At 37.1% G+C, this 14,802-nt stretch overlaps 1 protein-coding gene across 1 annotated transcript in view; it reads left to right on the top strand.

Annotated features, from left to right (window-relative positions):
* The first annotated feature begins 1,978 nt into the window (after positions 1-1,978).
* LOC140664668 (uncharacterized) overlaps positions 1,979-14,802 on the top strand; it is a 132,722-nt gene continuing 119,898 nt past the window's right edge. The window contains exons 1-2 of the mRNA XM_072890015.1: positions 1,979-3,065; positions 13,299-13,424. Of these exons, the coding sequence (XP_072746116.1) occupies positions 2,857-3,065; positions 13,299-13,424 (335 nt within the window). The 5' untranslated portion in view covers positions 1,979-2,856. The remainder of the gene's footprint in view (positions 3,066-13,298; positions 13,425-14,802) is intronic.

The raw sequence follows: 14,802 nt of genomic DNA, 5'->3' as shown, positions 1-14,802 counted from the left end.
TATAATTTTTTTTTTTTATTTTATTCAGCTTGATTTATATAATTAAAAAAGATTTTTTTAAAAAGATTTTAACAATCAACACAAATAGCTTATTGTTGCCATATTTTTCAATGTAAATAATTTTAATGTTGACAGGATATTATTATTACTCATAAATCTGCGTTTTTAATAATTTTAGTTCGTTAACTTCAGTTAATTAAGTGGATACTTGACGACCCTATTGTTTCATTTAATGTTTAATTAAATGCTATAACTAAAAAATTGAATCGCGTAACGAGAGATGGCGATACGTAACGAAGCAGACAAGAATGAAATAACCAGAAAATGGAAACAAAGCAGAGAAAGGAAAAAGACGGAGAGCGAGACGAATACGGAATATTAAACATGGGAAAAGAAGATAAGAGAATGGGAGCAGGAAGGAAAAAACGAGGGGAGGGCAAGAAGTGTGAGTAAAAGAGAAGGGCTTTGTGTATTAAGGGGGAAGCAGACGAAGGAAAAAAAAATGTGCGATTCGGGTATAAAATACATTCACTTAACAATTTCATTCACATTCGAGAAAAAAAAGTATAAAGTTTTCTCGCATTCTCTCTGAATAGTAAAATGTTATCATTCTTCTGAAAACTCTTAATGAAAAAAGTCTCTGAACGTGGTTAAACACTCATTGCGAATGATTATTAATTATTTTATTATTTATTTATTCTTAATTCTTGCCTTTTGGCTTAAGATGGCTTCCAGCTTACATGTTTTACGTATTTACATATAACCATTTCATATCTTGAATTTTATAAACCATATATGAGTACGCTTACTAATTCTATCAAATATAATCCAAAAATCCCATTAAATAAAATAAACTAAACTGAAATGAACTAAATAATTCCATAAAAATATAGAAAATATAATAAATATAATATATATATATATTATATATATATATATATATATATATATATATATATATATAAATATAAATATCTATGTATATAAATATATATCAACTATAATTCCTTGAAACAAAACCTGTCAACCTATTTTTATCCAGAATTTTAAGTTAAAATCAAAATTTAAATTAAAATAAAAAATTACAATTAAACTTACATTAAACTTAAAATTAATATTAATATGACATATAAAATTAAAATTAAGATTAATATTAATATCACATAAAAAATTAAAATTGAAATCAAAATTAAAATTAAAATTAAAATTCGAACCCGAATTCTCAATTTAAAATCAAAATTCCAAATTCTAAATTCCAAAATCCAAAACCCAAATTCGAAAAACTAAAAATTTACAACTTCAAAGTTCAACATTCCTCTTTGCAGACTTTCAAAATTCAAATCTCAAAACTTTAAACTCAATAATTCGAAAATCCAACCCTTCAATGTGAGGATAATAAAAGTTTAGAAATGTGACAAAAGAAGACTACAAGAATCATAGAGATAATTGATGAGGTTCATTAGACCAATATTGATTATCATTAATCGCAATTGATCGCATCGTTCATTAACGTCCATCGTCGATGCTACGATCTAAAAAGAAACAGAGAATCAATTGATATTTTTATCTCGACGAGAAGATTAATCGACGTTCCCGGAATCGAGTCACACGAGATCGGTCCTCAAAGGCTTTTCTCTCGATAACTTTCCGCGAAATGCGCGAGCAGGCAGGGGGCAGTTAACTGCGAGCGGAATCGACACGCGAGCCCTATCGACTCCGCTCGATCGCACGGTCATTTACGATCACGAGTGAAAATCTACACGCGCGTGTAAGGTTGAAAAGGGAAGCAAAGAGAGGATGGAAGAAGGGCTCGCGCTCGCTCGCGCGCGAGAGAAAGAGGATACACAATGATGCGAGAGCGTCGAGTCGCGCTCGAACATCAGGGCAGGAGGGGAAGGTGAGGGGGGGAGGGGAAGAGAAGGAGAACGTCCAGTGGCATTCGGGACGTCGCGGGGCGGGAGGGAAGAAGGGGGAAGAGGGAAGGAGAAGAGATCGACGCGAGGAAAGAAGCGGCAACCAGTCGAGGCGCGCTCGACGGAGTGGGGAGTCGGGGCCTCATCTCACATCTCAGTCGGACTCTTGGGTCGGTTGACTCTGCGTGTTGGCGCGCCATCGGACAAGGCACCCTTTTGGCAAGTACATCGGTGCGCGATCACGTCGGCGGAACCACACACCACACGCACTGCGCGTGTACGAGCGGATCGGATCCGATCGACCGTCAAGTGCGTGCCTCTTTCTCGCTATCCGAGTGACTCGAGCGGTATGGTTGGTTCGCTTGGGTTTGTTGCGGGTTCTCCAAAAAATTCGGCGATCGATTATGCAATTTGCATATGCAATGTCTTTTCGGTTTTGTCAAATTCGATTGGATTGGCGTGAGAATTAACAACGTGATTCGGCGACGTTGAAGCCGGCGCGTCATCGCGAGCCGGCTTTTTGTTTGATTTCCGATCGGTTTCACTCGCCGGCTCGCGTCGCGGTGAAATTGTCAGCGATTCGTCGGATCGGTTCGGCAGAATCTCGTGCGTGCACGCGTGTGACCGGAATACGTATAGTGAGAGGAAACAGAAACGGAAGCGCGAGCCGCGACTTTGAACGATCGGCTTGATTCGCGTTTGACGTATGGTGACGCGCGGTGATGCCGCGACGATGCCCCTCGCGGTCGTCGTCGCTCGTCACGGCGGTCGTTATCTCTCGGCATTGTCACACGGTGTTGTTGTACAGTGACCCAGTGGTGAATTCGCGGCGCGACGATTATGGTGGTGCAGCGGCAAGTGCAAGTGCAGGTGCATCGTCGGTTCTCCGTTCCTCCGATTCTCGGCGCGCAGCATCGTTCGTGATACTCGATTCGGGAGCTTGATGCTCGGTGCTTTCTCCTTCCTGGAATCAGTGATACAAGAGAGCGAGAGCTGTTCCTTATCCATCGCGCGCAACGTCAACCTAACCACAGGGGCGGGGGGGAAGGGGGAGGGGGAGGGGGAAGGGGTCCCCGCATCTTTCGCCGGTGATCTCGTTGGACCACGCGACGCTACCATTGGCGTCGCGCTGCAACATAAGGCAAGCAACAGGTACGCACGTACGTACGTATATGCATGCATGCACGCACGTAGTTCCGCATGAGATTCTACGAAGCCGCGCGCATGCTCTCGATCGCAGATATCGTGCACGGCTCGGCTTCACTTGGCTCGGCGCTCGGCTCGGCTTGGCTTGGCTTGGCTCGGTGCTACCAAGCAGCATCGGCGTCGACGGCCGTGAAACGCGCGTGCTCGCCTCTTTCGTCGCGGAAGAAACCCGGCGAAGCTCGGTGCGGGGTGCGGAGATAAGACGCATCTCGCGTCGCGATCGGCAAGCCGCGTTTTGTAGACGTTGGGATGGGATGGGATGGGATGGGATGGGGTTCTCGCGCGGAACGGACCGAGTCCCTTTGTGCTGGGAAAACGCGCGAGTCATAGTTTGCCGACTCCTGGTGAACGACGCCGATACCGCGCCGAGTCATGCGAGCCGATCCACTGCGAGGACTGTAATGGGCCTCTGTCGGCGATCTTTAACCCTAAACTTGACAGTGTATCCCGCAACAAATAACTTTATTGTTCACTGCCTGGATTTATGATTTCTTATTTACAATTGAAACGCATCTGTTGAAATTCTTTAGGGGTTAGATAGATTTTTTTATCTTAATCGTTTTTTCTCTTGTGAATAGTAATTAAATTACAGAAAAATTGTGCTAACAATTTGTCAGCTATAAAATATATATTCTTTATTCTTTCTGACATTTTTCTTATTTCAATTTGTTTTCCTTGTCAAGGTTTGGGTTTAGCTTTGTGATTTTCGCGCGATTGGTATTACCAATTCTGTAATATTTTCATGTTGAATTTTTTAGGTCGTTTTACACTGAAATGTAAATGACTATTAATATAAAACTTAACATTTTTCAAACTGTTGAAAAACTTTTAATGTTAAAATACTAAAATTATTAAAGTTTCATATATTAAAATCATTATAAAATATTAAACCTCTCTGGAGTAAAAGAAAACAAATGTTTTTCTTTTGCTCCAGAGTAATATGCATATATTGCTTGAAAATTAAAAATATGTTTACATCATTAAACTACTTTGGTTACTATTCAGATAACATGTGATAAATTCAGCAATAAACTTAAATAATTTTTACATAAAATTTACATAAATAATTTCTCCTTCCTTTCCTACCTGTTTAAAACTGAATCTATTTCGTATATGTTTCAATATTTTTACATAGTACATTATATTTAATAAATATTTTCTCGTAAAAAGATAATGTTGCCCTACGTTACGACGAATAAAAGGATTAATTTAAGACAAGTACCTATCAACTTGGCGATTAGGAGTCATACGCGGATGTTAATGCGTAAATTTCTTTAGAAATTAATTTTTTTTCCGCGAAAATTGAAACGTACACATATTTTACTAAGAAATAGATTCTCATTTCGAGAAAAAGTATCGGAACGAAGTCGCTGAATCGGGAATCGAACCCGAGTCTTTCGCTTGCCGGGCGTTTCAATTTTCGCGGGAAAAAAAAATTAATTTCTAAAAAGAAATTTATTATACGCATTAACATCCGCGTATGGCTGTTATTCGCCAAGTTGATAGTTTGTAAATATTAGCAGCCTTGAATATTTGAAATATTAATTTTTAAGAGTGTCCAATCCTTTTTTTATCAAAGCCATCTGGAGAGAAATGTCGATTATTTATTCCTCCATCGTACAGCATAATCGCGAGTATAATCGTTAAAGAGTTAATCTAGCCGAAAAGCTTCTCTTTGCGAAAACGAGCGTCGGAAGCGGTCCCTCGGCCAATAAGCATGCCACCTGCGCGGCGGTCTCGAAACGGGCATTCGAGGGTCATTGAGGAGAGACGAGCGGAGGAAAGAGAGACCACCTACTCTACCTCTCTTAGAACGTTAATTGGCCGTTTCACGAATTATAAAGCACCAGAAGAGGGGGAGGGGCAGAACACTCGCGGGCACACTTGCTATCACGTCCATTAACATGCCTGCGTTCGCGCTATCGCCGACGTCGTTTCTCTCGCTTAAACGTTAACGACGTAAAAAGATACCTAATTACGCGGCTGCTGCAGCAGCAGCAGCTTCTTCTCCTTCTTCCATCGAAGTCGCGTAGCCCGCTTTTCCTTATTTCCCGCGCGCATGTTTCGCTTTCGAGCGAGAATCGCGCAACGGCAATTACGGTGTAATTACAGGTTGACGGTGAGCAGTTATTTACTTTTACGGCGCACTAATTGTAAGAAAGTCGAGAACTATGATTTTCGCGATTATTTTCACGCGCGGATTCCGAAAATGACGGCGCCATCGACGGGACGTGACACGGGACGGGAGTCGTCGATGCGGAAAATTACACCTGGCGTGCGAGTGCGCGGGGCGTTTGTTGTTTACTCGGGACAACCAGTTCCCAAACTAGCCCGAGCTAATAACGCCCGCGGGGTACGGATACGCATACGCACGATACGAGAGTGAATAAATTATCCTCACGCGTTCGATTGCGGAATTAATTTTCCATACATGTGCGAAAAGGTATCGTACATTTTCAATAAATGTTACTCGATTTCGCGATCACTCGTGACAAAAGGAAATGAGGAAACTCTTAATTAGTTCCCCTGCCCTCCCATCGTCCTTTCAGCGATATGCAGGTGGTGTTTTACTTTTAAGACGTTTTTTTATTCGCAAGATAATTAGATTTTATATCGAAAGTTAACACGATATCCCTTTCGCAACATTTTTTTACGTGGAGATAATTATCTTTTTCTATACACGAGGAAAGAGATTTATAAATTGGTATATTACTGCTTAATCACGCATGTTGACAAGTCCTCTTTCTCGCGCAGCTTGCGTATTACTGCGAAATTCGACATTTGCCGACTTGTCGTTACGGACTCTATTTATGACGACACATGTGCTTGGGATGAAATTGTCGTTCGAACGCATGTTCGGATCACGCGTGTACAGTGGCAATGATTCGCATTATGATGTGCACGCGCAGGATGCAAGGAACGTTCGTAAGCATGAGTCGACGATCGGTGGTAACTTTGCGTACGTTTGCGTCGTTAAGACAAAGCTCGAGGCGAGTACGGGTAGGCCGGCTTCCTGGTGATCGGTTATATAATACGGCGATCCCTGCTATTCGTGACCATTAACTTATGCACAAAGTAGCGGCCCTTAAGCATATTCCTGCTCTTTTGCGTGTTTCAATTTTACCGTAATGTATTAAACTGCAAAGGCACGAGAGACGTTCTAATTGAAACTCTCTGTGCTTTATAAATTATCATGGTAATCAAAAAAACTTTTAATGTACATTTATTCTGTCGCGCACACATCGACATTTTGTGATAAAAAAAAAATATGTATTTTTCTTTTAAATAGTTAAAAGTATGGAATTTTGATTTTCTATAAATATTAAATAATTTAAATTATAAAATCGAATGAGAATTAAAAGCGTGATATTGCTCTACATATTAGATAATATATATTTAGAAAATATATAATTAAATAAGCATATACAGCCATTGACAAAATTATTAGGCACCCTTAAATTTTCCGTATTTCTTATTTTATAAATACTAAAAAGATTCAAAAATTATCGATAGCACTTTAAAGCTGAAATTTCAAGCTTTAAAATGATTTTTAATTTTTTGTTTGCGATAATTTTTCGCCCAGTATCGACAACATGTCTGAAAAATATAGATTTAGTTTCAAAATTATGTATCTCGGGCAAAAAAATTGTAGGAAAATTTAAAAAGAAAGCATTTTGTAGACAAAATGTTGTACTTTATGCAATTTGACTTAAATTTTTCGAGATAAATTTTTTTACCGAGTTGCAGAGTGTCAAAAATACAATAAAATTTTAAGAAACAAAACAATGTTCTTTTTTAAAGCACAGAACAAAGAAGATACAAAAATATTTTAAATTACCGATAGCAACTTTAATGCGTTATCAGTACATTAAAAAATTTATGTATTTTCCTTGTTCTGTGTTAAAAAGAACATTGTTTTGTTTCTTAAAATTTTATTGTACTTTTAACATTCTGCAACTCGGTAAAAAAATTTCTCTCGAAAAATTTAAGTCAAGTTCCGTAAACTACAACGTTTTGCTTACAAAATGCTTTTTTTTAAACTTTCCTACAATTTTTTTTGCCCGAGATACATAATTTCAAAATTAAATCTGTATTCAGACATGTTGTCGATACTGGGCGAAAAATTATCGCGAACGAAAAATTAAAAAAACATTTTAAAGCTTGAAATTTCAGCTTTAAAGTGCTATCGATAATTTTTTAATCTTTTTAGTATTTATAAAATAAGAAATACGGAAAATTTAAGGGTGCCTAATAATTTTGTCAATGGATGTATATAACATATACTTTTCCAAAAATTTCGATATAAAAGAGATTATAACGGAATACATTAAATCACAATGAATAAAGTTTGCAACGGCTGCGTTACTTAGTGCTGACGTGTGTGAACGATACAACCGCTAATAAATTTTCGAATGACGGACTCTACGAATCTCTCGACAGAGATATACAATACATTTCTCGCGATCAACATTCGAAATCTCTTTTCGCGCTTTGTGATCTAACGGCCCGCCAGTGACTTATGAACCAACACGGGAAGCTGCGGTCATTCACTTGCCATGGAATAGACTTAACTTCTTGTGCGACTTCGCGGTCAAGGAACTGAATTACCGAGTGTAATTTGTAGCGGTGGAGAGGCGCAGGCGTCAGCTGTAGCTCTCCGCGGAACATTCTATCATTCAATTCCGGTGATGCTATTAAATTTCAATGGCTTATTGTGGTCCGACGCAGGCAGGTAAAGCCTGGGCAGCTTTTATCGTCGCCAGAGATTCAAGAAGGTTATTTGAATCGAGTTCAAATTGCAATTGTATCTGGCTTTTTGTGGATGATATACAAGAGGTATATACAATGCACCAAGATAGTCTACCTTCCCCCTCCCTCTATAAAGCATAGCGATATTCTTTATAATGCTTTGAGATGATTACTAAAATTGTAATCATATAATGCAGGGTTATTTATAATTTCCGCCAATTAGAGAATTTATGTAATTACAGGTTATTCGTCATTAAAAATTAAAAGTGTATTATCAAGTTTTAGGAATAGTGAAGTAAAATTGAATTAACAAAGTTTAACTTGACAAGATTTTTATTTATGGATTGTGAATGTTTTTTTTAAATAAAATAAAGGATAAGTGTGTATAGAAATTAATATAAAAACATAGTAAAATTTGATTATTTTTCTAAATTATTTAAATTCACAATCCATCAATAAAAATTCTGTCAAGTTGAACTCAATTTGATTTTATTTTACTATGTATCTAAAACTTGATAATACACTTTTAATTTTCAATGATGAATAACCTGTAATTACATAAATAACTATGATTGGGAATCCCGATTCCCTAGCGGAAATGATAAATAACCCTGTAAATTATAACTCTACATTATATGATTACAATTTTAGTAGTCAACTCAAAGTATTATACAGAATATCATTACAATTATTATAAAAACAGGAAACAGCAACAAAGATCATTTAAAAAAAAAATGTTCAACGTTAAATTGCATCGGTATCGAGTTAATAATATTGAAAACAGTGTGCACATTAATCAACTCTAAATTCTATTTTAAGACTAAATAAACTTGAGAACTATACTTGTTTAATATTTAACTTGCAAGCACTGCAGGTGCAGTTTTCTCATTAATTCTTGCAATCCAGTCAACGGCACAGAAGCGAAAAAGTTCCATTGACTGTCTACTTATAATTCATGATTCCACTCTGTCATCGAAGAGGCGGGCAATTTTTATAGAACGCACATCGTATATCTCCATGTCAATTATGTCAGACGTAAGCCTATTACGTTTGCATAACCGAAAATAAAAAGTTCACTTTGTATACTCAAACGATGAGAGAGAAATATGTATGTCTGTATATGCGTACGAAAGCAAGGAGGTTTGGCGAGCGTGCTATAATCCGGCGCAGTTACGCAAATTTTTCTTTTCTTTTTTTCCTTTGAGAGAGATAGAGCGAGAGATGTCCTTCGAGATTTGCGAATCTCGACGCGACACTCTCCCCGCTCAACCTTAAATTACCTGTCGCAATCTTGTACAGATACCTGGACCGTCAATGACTCTTATTGCAGGTTTAATCCGTTACTAATAGATGTACATGGAATTTACTATGAAGTTACTAATCCAAAGTTAATAAGATATTTTTTATTAAGGGATGTACGGTTTGTACTTAATTTATACAAAGTCACAAATAAAAAATACTCACACAATAGAGAGACAAATTAAGTATGTAGCGAGTTGCCTACACATAACTTTTTTATTTATTTATTCCTTTCTGAAGAGAGCTTTATCTTAGATAAAGTCTCTATATCTATATAATATTTTTAAATATATTGTACGCAAAAATAAAATGCATCATAATTTTTGTATTGTATTTCTTTTGCAGCCTTATTGTATTTATTGTATTGATTAATGCAATTTTACTTTCACGCAAGAGTTTTTTTTTTTTTTAGAGACGGTAGAATAAAAAATCGCTTTTAATATCATTTTTTTATTTGTATCACCACAAGTCAATTTTTATTAGAAACTTATCTCGAATTCCTGCAGGAAGCATGATTAAAAAAAAATATAAGAAACTTGCTGCTTGATTGATTTCTATACCATCCTTATGTAAATCTATCATTATTCCATGCATATTAGTAACTGGACTGATAATGAGTTTCGGTCAGTGACTTAAAGTGGAATGTCTCAGATCGAACGACTTAGCAAGATGAGTTGTGGTCACTTTAGGTTGCACATAATTTTAATGTTACGTCAAAATATTAAGTAATGTTACTTAGATGGTAGCATTTGCATCGTCATGGAGTGGTAAACACTTTCGAAAAGAATTATACGACATGATAGTGTGTCTTTCGAAATTGTCTTGTACTATATATAAAGTGGGCGTTTTATTTCAGTTCAGTCAAATTTAAAAGATGGATGATGAAGGCATGATGAAATCATATTAAAATGTAATATACATATAATGTAAAGTGTTTCAGATTCTATATTCATTATTAGGTGACACGTTTCCAAGGTACCTGATTATAATTCAATCTTGATTTTTTTTTTTTTTTTTTTTTTTGTTACCAATAAACTCGCGGACTCGATTAGAATGATGTGACCAAAACACGATATTGATATAAATAGCGTTATACGATGAAGGTAAATCAAGGCCGTTAGCGAACAGACAGCCAAGGTCGCAACGACAATTTTCGTCGCAATAAAATCTTAAAGAGGGGTGTAATTACACCTGATGTCAGTTAATCACCGAGGATCGAAGGCCGCGGCGGCAGCGCTGTCGCTTACCTACTAATTACGAGCTTCGATTATTAATTCTAGCGAGAGCAGGGTGTAACCAGCCGTTTCCTCGTATTAGCTAGCGCCATTAATTAATTATTTTCGCGGCCAGAGTTATCGTATAATGCGTATGACGCACGGACGATCGATGTCCTCGCAAACCTGGTGGCAAAGATTGTAGGTTCGTCTCGGAAATCAAGCTTAGGCAATCTTTTCAATGTTATATTAGCGTGAGAGAAGTCTTTATTACAGCGTTTTACGAACGCGACTTGGACTTAATTTCATGTCCGTCTAATGCACTCTGCTGGTATCTATCGACCGTAAACTCGTTTCGAGTACTCTATGTTTTACGACGATCGGTCTTCTACTCTTCAGAAAGGTTAATGAACGGCAATGCAATCGCGTTTAAGAAATATGCAGGCGAAGATTGCAGGCTAACTTTCAGTTTCGATATGTCGGAGGAGTTTACGATGCATGGCGCGCGCGCACATAAATGCGATGCATGTTAAAAAGACGCTACTTTCGCATCGAGTGCATATACATAGGTACATATAGTAGGTACATGCGCGGTGAAGTAATAAATTTGTCAATTTACACGCTCGTGTGAGCACGCAGCTGAGCGTATAACGAATGTAATATACAGAATTAGAGGAACAATTATCGGCTAGTCGGCGAATTAATCAAAAATATCGCGGAAGCGATCAAACCATCTTAATTCATTAAATAGGATAAACTAGGGTATGATGGCCATAAGCTGTACTTTTTTCAATAATCACTACATAGTGCGCTTTTTTTTAGTCATTATCAAAGATAATCGATATTTACAGTAGACAATCGATATTTATGTGCATACATTATTCGAAATAACGATATTGTGAATCTTATATCATATTTTTACTTTCGACTACCTGCAAAGTTTTTCATTTGTCCACTAAAAACTGTTATAACGTCGAATAAATTACAGTTAAGCTATCGTAATCGACGTTAGACATATTATAAAGATATGTAAATTGTTACATGACCCATAATTTTTATTTTCGTTTTCACCATTTTTTTTATAAATATTATGGCCATCTTTCCGTCAATATGGTCATCTTTTCCTTGAAAGTTGGGTAAGATGGCCAATTTTGATAATATAAAATTTCTATTAAATATTTTCCTTTCAATTTCGATAATATTACGTAATTTAAGCTTCAGGAAAGATAATATGTCAAACACTATTAAAAAAATAACAAAAATAAAAAAATGTTTTTTTGCATTTTAAAAAACTATGGCCATCTTACCCGAGTTTACCCTATATAGAGTCTTGAAGAAACGGTTTATTAATAATTATTTGTATTCAACTAATGTTTGAATTTACCCGCTATATACACAAAAAAAAGAATATTCTTATTTTGACAATATCTTTAGTTTCAAAATGTAAATCTTGAAATGAAATTTATATTGCGTTAAACAAAGAAAATTTGTTTGGATGAAGACATTTTATATAGTTCAACCAAGAAAAATATATTCTTGTTATTTAAGAATAATTTTCTTGAATAGAGGAGAAAAAAATGTTGGATAGAAAATAATTCATGATGAAATCAAATATTATAATTTTCTTAGGGTTAAAATAATTATTTTATTCCTGAAATGACAATTATAGTATTGAAATAAGGTTATAATATTGTTGAAATTTAAGATTTTTAAATTCTTTTAACAAGATTATAAATTGTTGCGTATATATGAAACAATGAACGCGTTCATATGAGTATATAAGTTTTGGTTTGACACTTACTTTTTTTGTGTATATAGCGTTACAAGCACGATCATCACCTAAATGTAAAAAGCGTGTAAACAGCGCGAGAAGGATCGAGTTAAGGAAAAGAGATGGTACTTTAACAGCGTGTAACATCCCGTTACAGATCTAAACGGTTCTAAATGAGAGCGTGGAAATCTCATTCGTCCACAAAACGACGATAATTACACGAGTACGCGATAACACTGTATCGGATGTGAATTTCCGTTCACGCTGGAGGGTTAAAGCCAAGCCCGCGTTCGTGGATCGTCGCACGAGGATCGTTGTTCAATTTCATCGTCGCCGTAAGCGAATCCTTCGAGATCGACGTAGCGAGAAGACAAATTTCGCAACCCGTTCAGGCGTGACGAGACGCAGATTCTCTGTGCAGTTTGCGGTAATTTCCCTGATCGTGACGACCCCCGACGTGATAATTGAGCGAGAGCTTTTTGCCACGCGATGATCGAACTAATATTTTATGACAATGCCGAGGTCACGCTTTCGATTATATCTTATGGTAATTAAGCGACTTATAAGTCATGAATTATTTAATTTTGTCGTCAACCACTCTCATTTTGAATAAACTAATTTATCTTACGATGCTATAGTAAACATTATAACATTGTTTTATTTTTAAACAAAAATTTTTCTCCCTACGCTTGTTTTAAATGAATTGACAATATTCAATAATTATATATTTAATTATTGTATTATTACATAATAATTAGATATAGGTATGATGATAAAAGATAGTGATAAAAAATTTCATTTTTATTAATCCAGATTTTTTTAATAAATTTAGATTGGACTCTTTTTTTTATATTCATCTTTTTATTTCGCTTAAAGAATATAAAATATATCACATCTTCCTTTATTTAAGCGAATATAAATATATTTTTTTTAATTCTTTAAATTCTTTTTACTGAAAAGTTATTCTTTTACATAATGAAATTTATTGTGTAAGAGAATTATTTTTTTCGACTTACGGTCCAGCTTCATTTATTGTGAATCATAGGGCAGGATGAGAAACACTTTCGGCGTAGCAAAGTGATGATTAAGCATTAAGAAGGACCGTGCCAAAATGACACGCTCACCGTAAATTCGTGTTCGTTTCAGAATGCTGTCCCCGGGACAAGACGCGCCGCCCAATAATTACTCGTCCGGAAATGTTGTCCTCCAAGGTGCACCATGCGGTCAGTGCCGAGAATTGTGCCCGGCCGGATACGTGCCACATTTTTGGCGGTAAGTACCATCACGTGTAATATATTTGCGTGGCACCTTTGTTCTCGTAAACGAGAGAAGCACAGGTGCAAATTGTTGCGATTTTTCTGCTCTACCCTCGGCATCGAGATGGGGAGGAAGCGGTCGAGGTTGTATCGCAAAAAAATAAGATCCCAACTCGGGCTGACCCGGGTAAGATCTTGAGGTCAGCGCTGCGCGTGATGGGCGGATCGATAAGATGTTAAAAAAAAAAAAAAAAAAAGAAAAAAAAAAGAAACATTCCTTCGCGCAAAACCGGAAAAATGATTGCGTTCCCCGTTCCAACCTCTGCGAATACGCGCGGTAAATTAGCCCGACGTATATTACTCCGTCTACGAGCTTATGGTTAAAAACCGACGGAGTAACACGTATCATTTGGAGAGAGAGTATCAAGATAGAGAATCTCGTATAGGTGATTGATAGGTCGAAACGTATTTATCGCGTATCTCGGGCTCATAATCCTCGCCAAATGTATAAAAACTGTGAGTTGATGAGAGAGATCTTAAGTAACACTCTCGTGCGTAAGATGAATCGCGCTTCGCGTATTACTTTTTACATCAATAATCTTAAATAGGACTAAGCCGATGATGCGGATTAGCTTCGGTCTAAATTGTAAGTTAGTGCGGCTAAAGACTTTTTAAAAAAAATTTTTTTCTTTCAAGAGGAGACTTACATTAGTTATAATCGGTAGCTTTGATTTACTCTCTCAATCTCTGGCTCACTGGTCGTTATCATGGATCGTAGTTATTTCATCTTATGCGCGAGAGATAGATCAGTTCAATAACTATTTTCTTCTACAATCTTGAATCGAATGAAACTGAACGAGGAAAATTTTCACATCAACAAGCGTCTGTGGTAATAGCGGTTCTATCCATTGATTGGCTGCTTTTGATGGAAGCATGCGATTAGGATGTATCAGATTGTCCTTGTCACCACCCCGCATTAATCTACAAGGATTTTAACGTAAAATATACAATCTCTTCGAACGAGAATTGAGATTTTCGATGCGATAGCGATTCACAACTTCTAACGGCACTATATCAGATTGTCGCGTAATAATAAGGTTTATCTGCGTCTCGAGACATCCGGTCTAAATTCGCACGACGCGTTCGATTCTCCGCGCTTCTCGTATATTTCCGATGCACCGGCTGACGCTGCCGATCACTCGATCAGGTTAGCCTTCGACGGAAGAAATCAGAGGAGGCGCAAAGGAGAGGCGGTTAAGAGAAGAGGAGCCAAGCCGCGGTCGGGTTCTCCTCACCGCGTTGCTCTCGCAGCGAGTTCGAAAGAGGGCAAAACGAACGTTTCGGGTCGTAGGGTCGACTCGTCGGTCTCACGCGAGCCCTGCGTGCAACGAGAC

Source organism: Anoplolepis gracilipes, chromosome 1 (genome assembly GCF_047496725.1).
Source record: "Anoplolepis gracilipes chromosome 1, ASM4749672v1, whole genome shotgun sequence".
Lineage (NCBI taxonomy): Eukaryota > Metazoa > Arthropoda > Insecta > Hymenoptera > Formicidae > Anoplolepis > Anoplolepis gracilipes.
This window is presented reverse-complemented; position numbering and strand designations above follow the sequence as displayed.